The sequence below is a fragment of the Pongo abelii genome, chromosome 14 (assembly GCF_028885655.2).
Source record: "Pongo abelii isolate AG06213 chromosome 14, NHGRI_mPonAbe1-v2.0_pri, whole genome shotgun sequence".
NCBI classification, from domain to species: Eukaryota; Metazoa; Chordata; class Mammalia; order Primates; family Hominidae; genus Pongo; species Pongo abelii.
In genome coordinates, this window is record NC_071999.2 from 75,448,951 (window position 1) to 75,471,932 (window position 22,982).

Here is a 22,982-nt window from a genome sequence, read left to right on the forward strand (position 1 = left end):
AAATGGACACCAAAAGTGAACAGGAGTAGCTATTCTTATATCAGACAAACAGGCTTTAAAGCAATGACAGTTTAAAAAGATCAAGAGGGACATTAAATAATGATAAAAGGACTTGTGTACCAGGAAAATATCACAATCTTAAATATATATGCACCTAACACTGGAGCTCACAAATTTATAAAACATTTACTACTAGACCTAAGAAATGATATAGATGGCAACACAATAATAGTGGGGAACTTTAATACTCCACTGACAGCACTAGACAGTCATCAAGACAGAAAGTCAACAAAGAAACAATGGACGTAAACTATACCCTGGAACAAATGGACTTAACAGATATTTAGAGAACATTCTACCCCACAGCTGCAGAATATACATTCTATTAACAGCACATGGAACATTCTCCAAGATAAACTGTATGGTAACCCACAAAACAAGTCTTATCAAATTTAAGAAAATTGAAATTATATCAAGTACTCTCTCAGACCACAGTGGAATAAAATCGGAAACCAACTCCAAAAGAAACCCTCAAAACCATGCATATACACGGAAATTAAGTAATCTGATTCTGAATGATTGTTGGGTCAACAGTGAAGTCAAGATAGAAATTTTAAAAATTATATAAACCGAATGATAATAGTGACAAAACTTATTACAACTTTTGGGATATGGCAAAATCAATTAAAAAGGAAAGTTCATAGCATTAAATGCCTATATCAAAAAGTCTAAAGAGCACAAACATTCAATCAAAGGTCACACTTCAAGGAGCTAGAGAAACAAGAACAAACCAAACCCAAACCCAGCAGAAGGAAAAAAAATAACAAAGATCAGAGAAAAACTAAATAAAATTGCAAAAGAAAATACAATAGATAAGTAAAACAAAAAGCTGGTTCTTTGAAAAGATAAACATAACTCATAAACCATTAGTAAGATTAACCAAGAAAAGAAGAGAGAAGATCCAAATAGGCTCAATTAGAAATGAAACAGAAGATATTACAACTGATAACACAAAAATAGAAAAGATCAGACAGGACTACTATGATCACCTTTACACGCACAAGCTAGAAAAGCTAGCAGATTTGGATAAATTCCTGGAAATATACCACTGTCCTATATTAAACCAGGAAGAGATAGAAACTCCGAACAGACCAATAACAAGGAGCAAGATTGAAATGGTAATAAAAAAAGTGTCAAGAAAACAGAATTCCAGGACCCAGTGGATTCACAGCTGAATTATATCAGATATTCAAAGAAGAATTGGTACCAATTCTATTGAAACTATTCCAAAAGATAGAGAAGGAGAGAATCCTCTGTAAATCATTCTATGAAACTGCTGTCACCCTAATACCAAAACCAGGAAAGGACATAACAAAAAAGAAAACTACAGACAAATATCCCTAATACACATATATGCAAAAATCCTCAGCAAAATACTAGCTAACTGAATCCAACAGTATATCAAAAAGATAATCCACCATGATCAAGTTGATTTCACACCAGGGATGCATGGATGGTTTCAAATATGCAAGTCAATAGATGTGCTACACAACATAAACAGAATTAAAAACAAAAATCACATCATCGTCCCAAGAGATGCAGAAAAAGCATTTAACAAAATCCAACATCCCTTTATGATTAAAACCCTCAGCAAAACTGGCATAGAGGGGACATACTTAAAGATAATAAAAGCCATCTATGACAAACCCACAGTCAACATTATGCTGGATGAGGAAAAGTTGAAAGCATTCCCCCTGAGAAGTGGAACAAGGCAAGGAGGCCCACTTTTTACCACTTCTATTCAACATAATACTGGACATCCTAGCCAGAACAATCGGACAAAAGAAAGAAATAAAGGGCATCAAAATCAGTAAAAAGGAAGTCAAACTGTCGCTGTTCACTGATGATATGATTGTACACCTAGAATACTCTATAAACTCATGCAAAAAGCTCCTAGATCTGATAAAAGAATTCAGTAAAGTTTTAGGATACAAAATCAATGTACACAAATCAGTAGTACCGTTATACACCAACAGCGACCAAGCTGAGAATTAAATCAAGAAATCAACTCTTTTTAAAATAGCTGCCAAAAATTAGTATAATATATTTAGGAATATACCTAAGCAAGGAGGCAAAAGACTCTGCATGGAAAACTGCAAAACACTGCTGAAAAAAATCATTGATGACAGAAACAAATGGAAACACATCCCATGTTCATGGATGGGTAGAATCATTGGGAAAATAATCATACTGCCAAAAGCAATCTAAAAATTCAATGCAATTCCCATCAAAATATTGTCATTCTTCATAGAACTTAAAAAAAATTCTAAACCTCACATGGAATCAAAAAAGAGCCTGCCTAGCCAAAGTGAGACTAAACAACAACAACAACAACAAATCTAGAGACATCACATCACCCAACTTCAAACTATACGACAAGACTATGGCCACCAAAACAGCATGGTACTGGTATAAAAATAGGCACACAGAAAAATAGAACAGAATAGAAAACCCAGAAAGAAAGCCAAACCCAGAAAGAAAGCCAACTGATCTTTGACAAAGGAAACAAAAACATAGAGTGGGGAAAGGACACCCTATTCAACAAATTTCATTGGGATAATTGGCAAACCACATGGCAAAAAACTGGATCCTCATCTCTCACTTTTTAAAAAAATCAACTCAATATGAATCAAAGACTTAAATCTAAGACCTAAAGTCACTAAAAATGTAGAAGATAGCCTCAGAAAAATTATTCTAAACATTGTCTTAGGCAAAGACTTTATGACCAAGAGCTCCAAAGCAAATGCAACAACAAAAAAGATAAATAGATAGGACTTAATTAAACTCACTAAGTTTCTGCACACCAAAGGAAATAATCAGCAGAGTAAACAGACAACCCACAGAGTGGGAGAAAATCTTCACAAACTATGCATCTGATAGAGGACAAATGTCCAGAATCTACAAAGAACTCAAACACATCAGCCAGAAACAATAAATAATCCCATCAAAAAGTGGGATAAGGACATGAATAGACAATTCTCAAAAGAACATAAATAAATAGCCAGCAAACATATGAAAAAATGCTCAACATCACTAATGATCAGGGAAATGCAAATCAAAACCACAATGCGATACCAGTTTACTCCTCCAAGAATGGCCATTATCAAAAAATAAAAAAAATAGATGTTGACAAGGATGTGGTGAAAAAGGGAACACTTTTACACTGCTGGTGGGAATGTAAACTAGTATGACCACTATATAAAAAACAGTATGGAGATTCCTTAAAAAATAAAACTACATCCACCATTGTATCCAGCAATCCCAATACTGGATATCTACCTAGATGGAAAGAAGTCATTATATGAAAAAGACATTTGCACATATGTGTGTTTATAGCAATACAATTTGCAATTGCAAAAATATGGAACCAGCCCAAATGCCCATCAATCAATGAGTGGATAAAGAAATAATGGTATATATATATATATATATATATATATATATATATATATATATACACATACACTTATAGTTTTGGATATATATATATACACACACACATATATATACACATATATATACACACACACATATATATACACACATACATATATATACATATATATGTATATATATACACACACACACACATACATGTCATGGAATACTACTCAGCAACAAAAAGGAACTAAATAATGGCATTTGCAGCAACCTGGATGGAGTTAAAGACCATTACTCCCAGTGAAGTAACCCAGCAATGGAAAACTTAACATCATATGTTCTCATTTATAAGTGGGAGCTAAGCTATGAGGACACAAAGTCATAAGAACAGTACAATGGACTTTGGGGACTTGAGGGGTGGGATGAGAGGGTGGGGGTTGAGGGACAAAAGACTACGCATTGGGTACAGTGTACACTGCTCAGGTGATGGGTGCACCAAAATCTCAGAAATCATCACTAAAGAACTTATCTATGTAAACCAAACACACCTTTTTCCCACAAACCTATTGAAATAAAAGTAAATAAATAAGTACATAAATTAGGGGGAGAAAAAATGAAATTACAATTAGTTAAATATATATATGTATGTATTTATTTCATTGATGTAATATCTATTACTTAAAAATAATCAGTTAATGAGGAAAAGTATCCTAGATCCATAAAATTGTTTTCTGCTTGAAGGGTCCTACGGGAAGAGTTGTGTAGGTGACAACAATCTTCTAATTACATTTTGCTTTTCTCATCTTCAAAATATTACAAAGGTGAGTTTCATATTAACACAAGGTTTATATTGACAAATAGTATATTACACTTCAAAGTGAATTTATAATTCATAAATACATGTGAGACTTGCCCATTTTGGGTATCCATTTAGATCAGTTAAATTAGTTGCAATTTAAATTTAGTAGATGATTACTGAAAGTCTACAATTGATAGCAAATGTTATCACAATTAATAGTAAGTGTTTCTAAAATTAGAAAGTTTCTGTTGCCAAGCTGTCTATCATTTGAAAAAGAGAATGTATAACAGGAGAACAAATGAGTATTCAGTAATTTGTACTTGTAGTTTTGAATATTTGCTAATAATCCCTCAGTTCTAAGGCATGTATCAATTCCTGTTTAGGTTCCAGATTTTGAATTACACTCACTATTAGAAGTGTGGGATTTGATCAAAGTGTTAATGAATAGTCATTTACATTGTAATTAGAAATGTTCTAATTTAATACATGATATAATTTTAAATTTGAGGTGGGATTATTATTTGCATTTTAGAGATGTAGAAGTTATAACTGAAAATAGTACTATTAAATTTGTGAATACTCCAAAATTAATTAACTATGAAAATGTCAATGAGTCTACCTTATAAATATCCAAAATGTTTGAAAAATTTCAGAGTGTTAATGGTTTAGTAATAGGCAAAATACCTACATTTCAAAAATTATAGGACATAAATCAAATGAAATAATCTACGGAGAAAACTTTAGAATAAAACGGAAATAGGATGCTTCTGACTGTTGGAGAATAGAAGACTCAGGCTGAAATGCCCTCTAATTCTAATACCACCCCACCTGGGGAAATTACAAAAAAATTATTTGCATTGCTCGTCTTACATGAAAATAAGAGAAATTTTCAAGGGCATAGCCAAATAGCTGAAGGAACAGCGAGGTGAAACCAGAGAGAGAGAGCTAAAGGAATACAAAAGCCAGCATCTCTTGTGGACAGAGGTTTCCAACAATAAGATCTGGAGCATCTGCCTTGGGCCAAACACAAGGTGGGAGAACAAGGAACCAGAGATGCTGCATTAAGCCTGGATGGTTAAAGGGGGCTGACATGGCCCTAAGTTAGTGGTGCCTTTGGTTCTGGGTTGAAGCAGATTCAGGCTTATCAGAGGAAGGCATCTGCAAAATTTAGGCCCCTAAGAAGTCCTAGAGAGTAAAGAAAATTAATTATGACTTTACAACAGTATTACCTAACACAGAAGGAATCAAACTTAACATGATTGAGAGTTGTCAGAAACAACAAACAACAGATTTAGACCCTAACCTTTTAGATGTTGAAATTATTAGCCACAAGATATAAAATAAAATGTGTAATTGTTAAGAAGTAATGGACAGAATGAAAAAAAAGTGAAGTAGGAACATTAAAATTCATAAATAAATATATAAATCTGAAAAAATTCAGGAAGTTTCAGAAATAGACAACCTCAAAATTACAAATACACAGGGGCTTCTTTTAAACATGATGGAGTAGTTTGTGTCAGACAAACTTTTCCCACATGAGTAACTATAAAGCTTTAGTTCATAGTACAAAATTTAGCTGTTTTAAGACATTAGAGACTAAAAAATACAGCTAACACTTAAAAGCCTGAAGTCCCAGAAAGAGGGGACGTGAATGGAAATGAGCCTGACATTTTTTGCCATTTTTGCCTTTAGAAATGATTGATTCACAAGCAGCTCTAGGCTTAGAGACCTTGCAATACATGTGGGCTGAGGCCTCTGGGCAGTCTGATGGGGCCGAAAAGACACAAATTGCAGCTCAGGGCAATCAAGGCAGTCAGGACCTTAGACTCCTGTCCCTCAGAAAAGAGAATGGCAGGGCAACACGCTTGTCTTCGCTGGGCATTTGCTGATTTCGAAGATGTACACAGCAAGAGGCAGAAATCCAGGCAGAAAATGGAAGCTAAGATGCTAAACTTAGCTTATAAATAGTTGTAAGGCATAGATTTGTCTCAGAACTATGCAAAGCTGTTGAAAGCCAAACAAGAGTAAGGCAGTCCTCACAAACGCTAACTCTTAGTCTCAAATCATCCAATTCTTGTTTGGAAGAAGGCAATTTTCTCTAAGTGTCTGCATAAAATAAAGTAAATTATGTCTTAGAAAACTTAATGTTATCCAAAGCATCTATATATTTTCTTATACAATATCCATCATTCTTTCAAACATTGCCAGGTGTGTTATGCTACCTACTAGATATTTACAGCAGACTTCTGAAGTATTAACATTATTTCCTTTAAAATAAAGAAAATGACAGGATTGTACCATAGGCTGCTACTACTGACCAAACAATGCTCAAGAAACTGAAAAAAAATGCAATAATTAGAAGAGAGGTATTAATATATCAGTATTCATTATTATATATGTGATTAAATGCATAAAAAATTAAAATACAAAAATTTCAATTTCACTACTAAGAAGGGAAATATAAATGTAATGATGAACATTTGGGGATTGATTATACGACTCTGTATTTTGTTATGTTAAACTTACTCATATAAAAAGGTTTTTTAAGACAAAATTTTTTTGACAAGAGAGTAAAACTGGCACTCTGTATAACTTGGTAATATTATAAATTCTTATATATTTTTGAAAAATAAATAACCTTATATATCACAACGGCTTTTCTTTCCCACCCACTAATTTTTCATCTAGGTGTATATTTAAGGAAATAGAGATTAGGATAAACTTTTATGTATGTGGGTGCTAATTGTGGCATTATTTATATAAAAAATAATTGAATCCCAGCAAAGTGTTTAATAATAGGGTTAAGCTGAAGTAAACTGTGACATTTCCGTGTGAATAATAATTAGTAAGCAATTTGAAATGTCTTTCAAAAATTTAATAACATAATTTCACACATACAATGTAAGTAATGACTACAAGCAACAAAAGTAACAACTTCAAGGATGTTAGCAAATCTAAATATACCTATACTTAGGTACCTAGCTATATAATGTCTGAGAGAGGAAGTTGAATACAATAATAAATAGGTATATTTCTACATAAATAATCTGTATAGATATATAGTTATACTATATATATACACGTACATCTCTCTCTCTCTCTCTCTATATATATATATATATCTCTCACATTTTTTTAAGTAAACATCAAAATCACCATCCAGATTCTGTCTTTTGAGAAAGAGACTACCCCAGATGGAAGGTATTTTATTGTGTTTTAAAGAAGTTTCTAAGGCTTTCCTACTTCAATAATAGTGTATTCTAAGCTTTAGTACCTTCTCCCAGGACCAATATTCTCTTTTATGAGTGCCTATATTCATCCATGTGATGACAAACATTTTGCCTTTTTATTCTCTTGATTTGCTATGTACTTATAAAATAAATCTCATTTCTTTAGGCTTCTGCATTTTCATATTTACAGGAATTGCTCTTTTCCAAAAATAAACTATGAAAACCATCTAACAGCCATAGGATATCTTTTTGACAAACAACAAATGAGAATGTGTCATTCTCTATTGATTACCTAAGTTTCTTCCCTTCAGCTACAATTTTTAAATCTCGGTTCACAGTGATTGAAATAAGTTTTTTTTTGTTCTGATTTATCTTAATAACAATTTTTAAAAAGATGTTGAATATTTGGTCATATTCTATTGTTGCCAATTCCAGTTTGTTCTTATAAATACTTGAAATATCTTATGGCTAATTTTATCATTTATTAGAAACAAACAGATGAAAATTACACTTTTTGCATATTATTTTCTTGTGTACTTATTCATGAAAATTAAGACAGACATAAGAAAATCTGAAGAGGACAAATTTTTGGAGATTTTTCCAATAACTCTAAAAACATAAGAATAAAATCTTTAAATGCATATGTTTAGTTTTTATTTTTTTTTATTTTTTTTATTTTTTTATTTTTTTTTTACTTTTTTTTTTCTTTTATTATTATTATTATTATCATTATTATACTTTAGGTTTTATGGTACATGTGCGCAATGTGCAGGTAAGTTACATATGTATACATGTGCCATGCTGGTGCACTGCACCCACCAACTCGTCATCTAGCATTAGGTATATCTCCCAATGCTATCCCTCACCCCTCCCCCCACCCCACAACAGTCCCCGAAGTGTGATGTTCCCCTTCCTGTGTCCATGTGTTCTCATTGTTCAATTCCCACCTATGAGTGAGAATATGCGGTGTTTGGTTTTTTGTTCTTGTGATAGTTTACTGAGAATGATGATTTCCAGTTTCATCCATGTCCCTACAAAGGACGTGAACTCATCATTTTTTATGGCTGCATAGTATTCCATGGTGTATATGTGCCACATTTTCTTAATCCAGTCTATCATTGTTGGACATTTGGGTTGGTTCCAAGTCTTTGCTATTGTGAATAATGCGGCAATAAACATACGTGTGCATGTGTCTTTATAGCAGCATGATTTATAGTCCTTTGGGTATATACCCAGTAATGGGATGGCTGGGTCGAATGGAATTTCTAGTTCTAGATCCCTGAGGAATCGCCACACTGACTTCCACAAGGGTTGAACTAGTTTACAGTCCCACCAACAGTGTAAAACTGTTCCTATTTCTCCACATCCTCTCCAGCACCTGTTGTTTCCTGACTTTTTAATGATTGCCATTCTAACTGGTGTGAGATGGTATCTCATTGTGGTTTTGATTTGCATTTCTCTGATGGCCAGTGATGGTGAGCATTTTTTCATGTGTTTTTTGGCTGCATAAATGTCTTCTAAACAAATGATTCATTTTCTTTTGAAGGACTAAATCAGTAAACACAATTAAACTTATAAATTATAACTTTCACCATTCTTATACTTCTTTATAATTGTCTATTTATTTATCTGGCTTCTATATGAGACTCTCAACTTCTCAAAGACAGAGATTCTCTTCATAATTGAGATCCCAGCAAGAATTTGCCTTGCATTTCACATTTCTTAGCATTGAAATAGCATTCTCAATATATCCAACAAATTGTTTGGCTTGTGTTAAGTGATTCAAATCTCTTTTTTATTTTATATGAACTCTTGTACATAATGCACAAGAAATCAATAAGGAACTTAAAAATGAATAAGAAGCAGAAAGTAACTACAATTAAAGAGATATTTAATTTCTCCCTTAATCTTAAATTACAATAATTAAAGCTGAGTTTATGTAATTTTTTGTGGTATAACCATCACAATATTAAGGCTGCATCACGGTATAACACAGGATGTATAGTTATATAAATCCAAAATTATATACCTTTGTTGTTATCCATTCCTCCTACAGCATACAAAGTTCCAACTGTAGATTTTCTGGGTTTAGTTCTTGGACTTTGCATTAAAGTTCTTCTTTCTGGCAATAGATGGTATTTCATTGCTTCTAGAATCAGCTTTTGACATTCCAGATCATTCTTAAATAATGCATGATTTTCTAGGTCAGCCAATATCTGTGAATAATACACAATAGCTGTTAATAATTTTTTCAAAGGGATGAACATTATGTCATTCCTTAAAATTGGAAGTTTAATGTCTGTGATATTATCCTTATATTGAGCAGGATGCAGGGTGTAGTAAGAATTCATTACAGTAACAAATAAAAATGTGTAAAATGAATGACTTTCAACAGAGACAGAATGGATATTATTTTTGATTCAGTATTATTTATCATTGTACCACACAGAGTAAAAAAAAAACACTTAGAGTGATCAGCTTTTCTACTCATTTTCTTTTTATGAAAGCTGTCTGAAAATCAAGTATAGTTACTTGTGTTGGCCATAAACATGTCAGGTGAAAGACATTTAATTTGTTGAAAATAGACTTCAACAAATTAAGCCATTACAAGCTTATCGTAAGTGTTCATATATTTAATTTAAAATGTTTCAAGTATAGTTTAAATCTCTTTTAAATTTAAAATAACTCAATAAAGATGAAAAAAATTTCCTCGTAACATCTCTTTAATTATATAAGGAATTTAAAAGTTGTGTATTAGGCAAAGTAATAGTTTCCAATAGTGAAAATTTTATACCAAAATTCAGCACCCAATAGACCAATAGAGTGAGACCAGTAGTTTTAAAGTATATTGTGTCTATTTTTTGCTATAATAGGTTATTGTCTCTGCAAATTATTTTGTGTACATTTATTTGCACACATCCAAAGTATCTTATTTTCCTCTTTCTCTTTCGCTCTTTAGATTATTTTTCTCCTTGATTCTTTTAGTCTCTCCTTTTCTTTTTTAATGGATCCTGTTTCACTTTGAGTGACAAGAAAATGTGTCCCATAGATTTAGAAAATAAATAAGTAGAAAATGTAGCATTTACTCACTGATCTTTTCTTGTACATTGATAAAAAAAATTGTACCACATCTGTACAGAAATGTTCATTGAATGAATAAAAATGGCAGCATGTGACTAATTAAATTTAACACTATAATTATGACTTTAATTAAAATATTTAAGCCTATCTAATATATAAAACTATAAGAGGTGCCATAAAGCGTATAGCAACATATAAGATACACAGCATAATTTTTTTTTGAGACAGAGTCTCACTGTCACCCAGGCTGGAGTGCAGTGGTGTGATCTCGGCTCACTGCAACCTCTGCCTCCCAGGTTCAAGCAATTCTCCTGCCTCAGTCTCCTGAGTAGTTGGGATTACAGATGTGCACCACCATGCCCAGCTTATTTTTGTATTTTTAGTAGAGGCAGAGTTTCACCATGTCAGCCAGGCTAGTCTCGAACTCCTGGCCTCAGGTGATCCACCCGTCTCTGCCTCCCAGATTGCTGGGATTACAGGTGTGAGCCACTGTGCCTGGCCCAGAGCAGTTTTAATCTGAATAAGAAGTGTAATATTAGTTACTAGATGCTTTGGAATTACATAAGTGAAGATGATTAATTACATTCTTGGCTCAGTTTCCTTTTGTTGTATACTAATACCTTAGCTGCCTTTCTACCCACTTTTATTTTGAACATTAACATATATATATACACACATATATATATACATATATACATATATGTGTGTGTGTATATATATATATATATAATATATATGTATAAAAGATCTCCAATGGAAAGTTTTGAAAGGACTACTATTTTTAGTAAAATTTTTTGTTTTTATTCACCAAAGGGACTATTTCTAACCAGGGCCCAGTGGTGTTCATAAACTTTATAACTATGTTTCTGTCTATCTACAATGACTCTTGATCATCTGTGTGTCAAATATATAGTTTCTTGTATCTGACTCTTTTCATTGCCACAGAAGGAAAATAATTAACCTCTACAGTACTAAATTTATGTGTATGTAAAGCTGGCTCTCATGAATTCTCATTTTTCTCCTCTCCTTTTCACCTCTTTTGGGAAAATTTGGGATTAGTTGGTCATAAAGATACTATTCTTTCATTTGGAACACACATTAGGAATAGCTTAACTAGATAAATAGTTAAAACATTACAAATAAAAAATAAAAATCTTTAAACTTTTCCCCTTCAATATCACCTCTCATATTCAACATAGTATTGGAAGTCTTAGAACAATCAGGGAAGAGAAAGAAATAAAAGGCATCCAAATTGGTAAAGAGGAAGTCAAGTTTCTCCTCTTTACTGATTATATAGTCTTATATCTAGAAAAACCAAAAGACTCAACAAAAAGACTGGTAGGTTTGATAAATAAAGTTGCAGGACATGAAATCAATATACAAAAGTCAGTAGTGTTTCTTGTTTCTATATGCCAATAACAATCTAGTTGAGAAAAAAAAAATCAAGTAGTCCATTTTATTTACAATGACTAAAAAGAAAACTAGGAATAAATGTAACTAAGGAAGTGAAAGATCTCTACAGGGAAAATTACAAAACACTGATGAAAGAAATTGAAGATAACACAAACAAATAAAAAAAAATCCCATGCTCACAGATCAGAAGAATTAATATCATTAAAATGACCGCATTGCTCAAATCATTCTATAGGCTAAACACAATCTCTTTCAAATTACCAAAGTCATTTTTTCACAGAATTGAATAAACAATTCTAAATATATATAAAATATCAAACCAAAAAAGAGCCCAAATGTCAAAGCAATCCTGATCAAAAAGAACAAAACTAGAGGTATCATATTACCTAACTTAACCCAAGCAGCACGGTATTTCTCTAAAGATAGATATATAGGCCAGTGGAACAGAATAGAGAGGCCAGAAATAAAGCCACATATTTACTGCTAACTGATCTTTAAGAAAGTCAGCAAGAACTTACACTTGGGAAAGGACACCCTCTTCAATAAATGGTGCTGGGAAAATTGGATAGCCACATGCAGAAGAATGAAACTAGACTCCTGTCACCATATACAAAAATCAACTAAAAATGAATTAAATACACAAATGTAAGTTGCAAAACTATTAATATAAAAACACTAGAAGAAAACCTAGAGAAAGTTCTCATAAAGAGTGGTCTAAGCAAAGGATTTATGACTAAGACATCAAAAGCACAGGCAACAACAATAAAAAGACAAATGGGACTATATCACATTAAAAAGCTTCTGCACAACAAAGGAAAAAAATCAACAAAGTGAAAAGAAAATCTGCTTAATGGGAGAAATATTAGCAAATTATTTATCCAACAGAGGACAAATACGCAGAATGTACAGAAAACATAAAACAACTCAACAAGAAAAAACTAATCCCATTAAAAAGTGGGTGAAGGACATGACTAGATATTTCTCAAAAGAAAACATACAAATGACCCAACAGGTATATGCTAAAATGCTCAACATCATTAATCATCAGAGAAATATAAATCAAAACCATAATGAAATACTATCTTATCCCAGTCAGAATGACTATTTAAAAAGACAAAAAATAACATGATTGTGTGAATGAGGAGGAAACGGAACTTACATTGTATTTGTTGGAAGGTAAACTAGTAAAGCCACTATGGAAAACAATGTGGAGATTTCTCAAAAAACTAAAAGTAGAATTACCATTTGATCCAGCAATTCTACTACTGGATATCTACCCAAAGGAAAAGAAATCAGTATATCAAAGGATACTTGCATTCACATGTTTATTACAGCACTATTTATAATAGCAAAGATATGGAATCAACCTATGTGTCCATCAATAGGTTAATGAATGAAGAAAATGTGGTATATATACACAATAGAATGCTACTTCGCCATAAGAAAGAATAAAATCATGCCATTTATAGCAACATGTATGGAACTGGAGGTCATTATTTTAAATGAAATAAGCCAGGCACTAAAAGACAAATATCACATGTTCTCACTTTCATGTGGGAGCTAAGAAAATTCATTAGGTAGAGAGTTGAAAGACAGGTAACAGAGACTGTAAAGGGTGAGTGAGAGATATGGAGGACAAGGAAGCAGACTGAGTTAAAGGGTAAAGCTCTCAGTAAGATAGAAAGATTAAATTCAATGTATGATAGCAGAGTAGGGTGACTATACCTAACAAAAATGTATTGTTCTCAGGTGACAGACACTCCAAATACCCTGCCTTGATGACAACACACTGTATGCATGTAACAAAATTTCTCATGTACTTCATAAATTTGTACAAATAAGCAAAAGACAAAAAAATAAAAAAAAAATTAGAAATGTACTCCTTTTTCATGTTTCTTCTTGAAAAATTGTAACAGAATAAAAAAGTGAATCCAAGAGTTTGGAAACAGCTTAGGTTTTAGAAAAGTAGACTCATGACATAGATTCAAATATCTTTAAATTTTGGCATATGAATGCAGAGAATAATTTATATTAAAACGAGTTTCTATGCTATCCCTAGTATTTTGATGATTCTTTTAACTAATTAGGGTGGATTAATTTTAGCTTACAAGTAACCCTATGCCTTCTTGACTTTAGTACCATGTAAAAATAATTTTAGCATAGTATTTTTATATAAATAGGACTTGGGCTTAATTTCTCATATTTTACACTTAAAAATTATATGTTAGTGGTACAGTAAGTTATAAGTAATTTTAAAAATGATTTAGGATGGCCAAAGTACAAGATTGATTAAACGAAATTTCAATAAGTGGTGTCTTCTACTGAGGTTTAATCTTGTGAATTCTTGTACAGCTACAAATCAAAAAAGGCTTACTGTGTTAGCTTAGACTTTTTTTTTTATACTTTAAGTTCTAGGGTACATGTGCCCAACGTACAGCCTTGTTACATATGTACACATGTGCCATGTTGGTGTGCTGCACCCATTAACTCATCATTTACATTTACTTGGACAACTTTAAGGCAATGGACTAATGTTATTGATTAATTAATGATAATCTGTGAATAACTTTTCAATTTCTAAGAAAATATTACAAACAAATACAAGCAAAGATATATAAGGATTATATCAAATTTTATAAATAATGGATAATTACAAAAGAAAAAATAAATTCTATAAAAATAAAGTATTGAAATATCAACTCTATGTGCCTAGCTTTATAATATTTTAAAGTAATAAATTTCAAAGAAAAATACAATGTTCAATGTCCATAGATATACACATAAAAATATATTATGAATTATTTATTTCAGTATATGACATGGCAAATAAAAATAAATAAGAATAAAATAAAATAAAAATAAAATGTGTCTTGCATTTAATAAAATGACCAAGGTATTCTGTATTCAAATACTATTTTCCTTTTTATGAATAAAATATTGTGTGAAATGTAACTTTGGCCTACTCCTACTCATTTTGACAAATTAAATTATTTATAACCACTGTAACCTATTGTTGTATATTTTAAAATTATTACTTGTAACAGTTTCTTGCTTATAAACACCATAGCCTGTGTTTGCATTTCATCTCCTCTGACAACACTAATGACTTCATCTAAACCTAATTACCTTTAAAGGCCCTACCTCCTAATAGCATTACTTTGGGGGTTAGGACAACAACATGTGATTTTGGGTAGGACACAAATATCAGCCCATAACAGATCAAATTATCCTACAATTTGATCATAATTTTATTATGAGTACTGCCCAGGTTCCTATTGCCAGTTTGTTATAAAATGTTCATTTTCTGAGTAATTTGATTGAAACAATAAGGTTTTCCTTCTGGGTTTTTTTTTTTTTTTTTAAGACAACAAACATCACAGTATATAAGAACCAGAAATCTAAATCTCTTCACTTCATATCTACAAAAGAAATTTCTGTTTTCTTAGCACACATCTTGGAACTGGTACAGGACATGCTTCTTTGTTCCTATGTCAATTTATGGTGAAAACTAAAAAATAAATAAGTATTTGATCCAGGAAATATTTGCTCCCACAGGATGAGACATCTGTGAACCCACAAAAATAGCTAGCGAGACTAGAACTTGCCCTTCAACACTTGCTTCAAGAGCCTAACCTTGCTGTGCACACTAATCCTAAGCTATTATGATATAAACTGTACATAAGCCCCACCATTTTACCACAGTGCAAAGGCTGCTTTAAAATAACCCAGGCCAAGCACTGGAATCATAAATATCTTCTTGTGACTTTTCTCTATAGAGGATACACCAAAGCTTTGTATAGGCAGTATTCTTTCATAGTGGAATAGGTATAATAAAGTCTCCTTGCTTATTATAAAACATATTTTGTTGTCTTATAGGGATTCAACACTGAACACATTTCACCAATAATAGTTACAAATAAATTGCAAATTCAATGAATGTACTCCTCAGAGAAGAAAATCAAATAGAATGAAAACTTGCCCACTTTGTCATTCTGCTGTACATTTTAGTGTTACAAAAATATGTTTCAACTATTTATATTATGCAAAAAATTTAGCAGACATAAAAGTTAGCTAGTTTTTGGTATTGTTTACTCTGTGAGCAATTTCAACTTAAATATGAAACCATATTATATAGTTGAAATTGCAAGTATCTATTATTTTATTTCATGTATACTGTTTCTATATACCTGGCAAAATTTCAAGTACATTTTATAAACACACAAAAAATGAGATACTGTATTTCTATAACTTATACTGGCACTTGCTTTTTGGAAAATGATGATAAAATTTAATACTAACATGAGTATTTCTACGAAGGTAATGAACAAAATATCTTGAAATCACGTGGAGTATCAAGGTAAAACATAATTAAGTAGAGTTACAATGGAATACTCTGTTTCTGTTTTAAATTCTCATTTCTAATATTACTGCTTCAAGATCCTATGGGCTCAGAGATGTAGAATTTTGAAAAAAAAATAGATCTTAAAAAGTTAATATTTGAGGTTTGCCTTGTTAAATGTAGTAAACTATAATATAATAGTTTACTATAATACATACAGGAAAATGTCTCTTTGCAAGAAAAATAAAATCATTAATAAATTGCTTTATAACCTAATTAGGTAACCTGGAGATAATAATATACTTCTATCATATAAGACAACAAACTAAATAACAAGTTTTTAAAATCCTGTTCTATGCTATCCAAATGAATTAAACATTTCCAGTGCTCTGGTTTATGTATATACAAATTTTAGGATAAAAGGTACAGAGCGTAAGACTTTTCTACAGGCAATATGTTCTTTCGTTAACAACTCAGTCAGCTAGGTGGTCACTTTGCAGGTATGCCCTATCTCCTTATAACCTTGTCAGTTTTCTTTGTGATTAAATAATAACTGATGCATTATAGGGTAACCCAGTAGCTTCAGAATCAAACATGACCAGGAAATATATAGGATAACCTCACACAATTTTCAGAATTTACCAATATGAAAAATTGGAATAATTTAGCCATTTATAGCTAGAACTTTTGACAATGAATTTGTTAGAACATTCCAGCTGCCAGAAATGTCATGAACTTTTAATTAGAATAAATATTTTCCCTTCAGTTACCTGTTTGAAAGCATTATTTTCTTTTCACATACTCTTCTAAAGTTCTATTGGCTTTATTAACAAGTTCATTTTGGTTAGAAAAAATATATATATATGAATAAACACATTTGTTAAAATATTATTCATTGTAAATAACCATTAAATTTGTTACTATAATACACCATAATTTACTTGTTGATGGTTTCATACATTGAACCACATGATCAAAATAGTCATATGTTTAGCAACATTAAAGAACTGTTGAGTGTTTTAATCCTGTGTGCACACTCTTCAAATTGCAGCTTTCCAAGAGTATTATATGATTTTATTGAAATGTTTGTAATAATACATAAATTATGATGCTAAACGTATTTCAAATAATCTTCTGAAAGTATTGCTTCATAAAAATAGGATGCATCATTCAAGTATCTAGATTTTGCAGTGTTTTTGCAATCTCTCAAACAAAAAATAAAATCAATTTTCATGTCTTTTTAAAAAATTGTCTTCTTTCTGTAAAAATTATCTAATGTGTCAAGACAAATACCCTCTTGTTTAGAATCCTTGTCATGATTCTCTGCACTATATTGCCTGTATAGATGCTACTTGACATTGTAAATAACTTTTACAATACTATCATAAGTAAACAAAACAAGATACATGAATTTATTCTTGCTGGATGACCTACTTTCATTACATAAATGACATACACTCTAATTTTATAGTAAAAGTCAGAAAACATTTACATTATAAAAACTTGCATTACAGACAACCTTCTAAAATATCATTTAAGAAATATAAATTATAGCAACACCCTACTATACAGCTCGTGTCTAGAAATAAGAAAAGACCTACATCATAAGCTATTCCTTAAGTAAGAGTAATACTGCATTAACAACAACAACAAAAAACATAATTTAAAGGCAAGAAAATAGGAGGTGTACCAAGCACAGCAATCTCATCTATACCTTTCATCTGGTCATGGAGTCCACTGCAAAATGGAAGGCAATATTGAATAAATACTTAAAGAAAAATAAGTTTAAACATATTATAGACCAAAGAAAAAGTACTAACTCTTCTAAAACTATATCCTTGGGCTATCATAGTTATGAAAACATTCTCACATTCATGATAAAGTGACAAAATTTCATGTACTTCATCTTATTTCGTAATATCTCAAAATTTTGTTTTCCTACTGGATCTTGTGCTAAAAAATAAACTCACAGAATTTGAATCTATAAAACAAAATTGATTCCTATTAGAAGTGACAGTCCTTAGAGAATAAATGACAGTTTCATATCTTGCCTTTCAAGTTTTGTGCCTGACAAAATGAAAGCCATGAATAATAAAATATTATCTCATAAGCTGCAGAAAAATTTTTATTTCAATGTCTTATAAATATATCTAATACAAATAAAATAATTTCAGGTATTTGCATTAAAGCAGTCTAAGACATTCCACAGAGAAACAATGATCATACTCAGTGCTAAATGAACCCTGAGCCTATTTAAGGTGCTGGTGAAAGGAAAGAGTTCAGTCATCACAGAACTTTCCAGGAACACAATAAATAGTGAGCGATGGCTAGGACTATCAAACTGTACAAGCGAAAACAGAAAGTGTTTCACACCTAGAGAGCTTTGTTTGACCCTTCCCCACCTTTCAGACTTTATTTATGTTCAAAGACATACAGAGAGAAAAATGGACAATTATGCTGAAAACTTGGCAGTATGAGATAGTTTGTTCACCAAAGCTCATAGCACTTCATTAGTGACTATTTGAGTAGACGTGATTGCCAACAGCCTTAGTTTCCACAAGTGGGACTAACTCTACCATTGTAAATATCAGCCTGCAGCCTGAAAGAGTATACCACCCAGGAGTAGATAGTTCCTCCTCTTACATTTAAAGTCCCTTTTAGCTTCAGTTAAAAATAATTTTGGCAAAGAATTGAATCTTGAAATTTTAAGAGACTGTAGTATTTCCCAATCCATCCTACTGACATAACTACTATTCTGGCCAAATTATTTGAGAATATTATTTGTGTTTAAAAATGAAAGAAAAGTAGATACAACGGAGCATTCAAAATTATCTTCCATGGCTGTCATTTCAAAATGAAAACACATATTAACGACATGCTAAAACTTACATCAGATACATCTGAATGATTCCTCCTCAAGCATTTGAGGAAACAAGAAAAAAATGCATATGAAATAAGTAGCAGGTTCATTAATTTTATTCTGAATACAGAAATAGTTGATTGCCTTAACATGAATAATAATTGGCTAAGCTGACAGTGTAAGTACAGAAGAATAATGACATAATCAAAATAAGCAGAGCTCACAAAATTAACCCAGATGAAATTTCTTATTAGCAACAAGTAAAATGGGTTTTGTGATGCTAAAATTTTCGATTAACTTTTATTTATTTAACATGGGTTTACTGTTCCATATTTTGAAAGCTCAGAATTTCTAAAAGTCAAATAAGTTAACCTTTCACCCTGTATGAACATAGCCTTCGTCCTTAACTATTTAATCGCATCCGATTTGGGCTCAGCGCTTTTCATTCCTTCATTCCTTCCTTCATTCATTCATCAAATATTTAGTCAGTGCTTATTTTGTCCAAGGTGCTATAATAGGTCTCGAATAACATCATTTTCACTCACCAGTAATCTATTTTACTCAAGTCCAACCTTCTCTCTGTTCCCCTAAAACATCTCAATTCTTTCATGTTTAGGCTATATTTAAGATTATACATTAGTTTGTTATTGTTTGTAAGACATTATTCAACAAATTTAGATGAGTATGCCCCAAATTCTATAATATAACTCTTTTTAATCTATAGTTGCTTTCCCCAATACCCTGAAGCACATTATTCTACATTTTACATGTTAGCTCTTCTGATCTCTTTCTTCTCATTGGAATAGATCATGCTATATTCTTAAGCCAAGCACACTCATGCTCCCTTTCTCTCTCTCTCTATCTTACTGTCCTTAATGCATTTTTCCTCCAGGACTTCTATTAAAATATGACTCGAATCTTCAGAGTCTAGTTGAAGGTCCTATTACTTTCATGAGGATTTACTTCATCACTCAGGTCATGGTCAACATTTAGTTTTATCAGTCATATCAGTTTTGAACAGTTACCATATATGTAGTCACTTAAAGGCTTAAAAATATGCTAAATTATAAACTTGCAGAAAATCAGAAAAAAAATCTGCTATTTATTGTTGGTACCACTAACACAGCTATAGGCCCCATGATTTGCTCAAGAACTATTTAAGTGATTGATTATTTACTATCATTCTTGAATCTATTAATTTATTTTAAATAATTATTCATTACCAAAGTTTGAAAATACATAATTCATAAGCAGAAATATGTTCAATATCACATCTCAAATTCAATGCATACATTCATAATAATTATAAATATTTATGTCTATTAGAAACCTGTTTGCTAAACAACCAACCAAATATCTATATTACTAAATGATTTATTCCAGACCCAGTTGATAGCATGTTTATTTTCAGTCACATTCAATAGCAAAAATCCATTACAGAAATAATTTGGGCTCATGGACATCACTGCAAGATGATTTGACCCTTAACTAGGAAACATTAACCTGAATATTCCACTAACAATTCAATCTCATATATTTAAATCTGAACTTATTTTTCCCATTACTACTCTTCTTCCTGTAATTGACTTTGTCTTCTATTTTTATTGATGATTTAGGGTACTTAATTACCTGCACTTCATTTTTAAGTTTCAACTATTTAAGCTACTTCAAACTTTTTTTGAGAATATGATATATGAATACATATTTCCAAAATTTGTTTTCCTTCCTGAGATCCCTGGCTCATTGATAATTCCACTTAGCGAAGTTCTTTATCTCTTTGGTCAACCTCACATCCAAACAGTCACCAAATACTGTTGATTACTATAATATTGTCTATGACCCTTCCATTTCACTACTCCCAAATACTGTTGATTACTATGAAACTGTCTATGACCCTTCCATTTCACTACTTGCTTTCCATTCCAAAAGCCACTTCCCTAGTTGAAATTCTCATCAACACTTTTCCAAATTTTTGAGAAAGATCAATCATTTAAATTCTTATCTTTGATACCAGCTATCATATACAGAATTCAAACCACTCCCACAGCGTCCTAAAACATACACATTGATCATTCACTGTCCTGATGTCTTGTTTTAATTCCATATACTGCAACTGAAAGTATTTCCTAACGTAACTTAAAGCACCTTGTTTAGGCTCATTTGTCACTGTGCCTCCAGATCAACCTTCTACATTGTCAAGGCTGTTCTATACACTGTCCTTCACAAGAACAATTTTCGCACTTTGTCTTTAACGTGGCTTTCTTCTTCTTTTGAACTATCTGACTGACTCCTAGTTTTACCCTGTGTTTCTAAATAGCATTTGAAGGTTATCTTTATTTTATCTATAAACAAGTCTCCACAGGACAAGGCCTCATCTTCTACATGTTCTGTAATTTCTTCAATTCACAATTTATTACTGTATTGTTTATACTTAGTAGTCACCAACTGAAAAACATACATATATACTACTTTTTATTTTTTATGCTTTTATAGGTAGCTGTCTCTTTTTTAAGTACTAACTGTGTTTACTTAAATTTTATGCTTGAAATTGAAAGAGTATATTTTTATAAAATTCTGTTATTTATAATCACATTTTGCAAGAAGATAATTAGAAAAGGATGTATTCAAACACATGCAGATTTATCATGAGAAACTACTACGCTTCCTTTAGTTCTTTTACAAAATTATTTCTGACTAGGCAACACAGACTATAGGAATTTGTAGGTCATCTTTGCAAACTCACTGAGGAGCCTGATGCAGACTCAAAATCAAAAGAATGTAAGTTGCACATTCATGCTTTTTGAGGACAGTATGAGTTTTTTGAAAGAAACACTTACTTGATCTGTATCACTGGATTAATTGGAGACATTTTTGACTTTAGAGTTGCATGAAGTAATAACTTTCAACATGTTAAATATGTATTGAGCTATTAACATAGCATTTGATACATATTTTTGATGCATCAATACAATTAATCTTAGAATAAAAAATATTAATAGATATTGGTATTTCCCTTGCTCCTTCCTTTTCTGGACTCCTCTCTCTTTCTAAATATGTCTAGCATGCTCCTATGTCCCTATTCTCTATTATAGACCTTTCCTGTCCCAGACAAGCTCCCAAGTTATCATTTACACTGTTTCTGGATCATCCTTTCTTGCAGAGCTCATCTATCTGCAACTCATGAAGACTAAGATGATCACTAAGAAAAAAAATCTTAAAAACATTTACCTACTAGTAGTCAGATAGTTTTACTAATTAATAGTTTGTAGAAATAACTGCGTTTCAATACTTGAAATTATTACTTGAAATTGATGAACTGTATTAGCTAAATGGGGTCTTAAATCATAACCTGGATTCAAACCATCTTGTTATGAGTAAAATGCTTGTAAAATAGAAAAATTATTGTAACATGCATCTATTCATATTATCCTGCATCTATTTTAGTTTTTCTTATAAGAAATTGCTCTGAATTAAGAGAGAAGAGTAAGCACACACAGCCTCAGACTGACTAGCTAACAAGAAAAATGTACTATTTAATGGTCATCCTTAAGCATAGCTTCCTTGAGAGGGATAAATCTGCAAGGCTCCTTCACACTCCATCCAGAATAGGTAATGGCCTCACGTCTGTAAAAAGCATCTGGAACTGTAAGAAATGTTGAGAATTCTTCCCTTACTTCTCCCACATTTTATTTCAGAAATGTTAACTCGGATGATAGGATGGTCCCAGAAATACCTTGACACAAATCTTCAGGACAGCAATTGAAGAGACAACATTCAGTTGATTAATTGGAAAAATGAATTTTCTGATTTCAATAAGGA

The 22,982-nt window shown here is 31.6% G+C and overlaps 1 protein-coding gene across 1 annotated transcript in view; it reads right to left on the reverse strand.

Annotated features, from left to right (window-relative positions):
* KLHL1 (kelch like family member 1) overlaps positions 1 to 22,982 on the reverse strand; it is a 423,432-nt gene that overhangs the window by 131,499 nt on the left and 268,951 nt on the right. Inside the window, exon 6 of the mRNA XM_024230886.3 lies at positions 9,500 to 9,686. Within this exon, the coding sequence (XP_024086654.2) occupies positions 9,500 to 9,686 (187 nt within the window). The remainder of the gene's footprint in view (positions 1 to 9,499; positions 9,687 to 22,982) is intronic.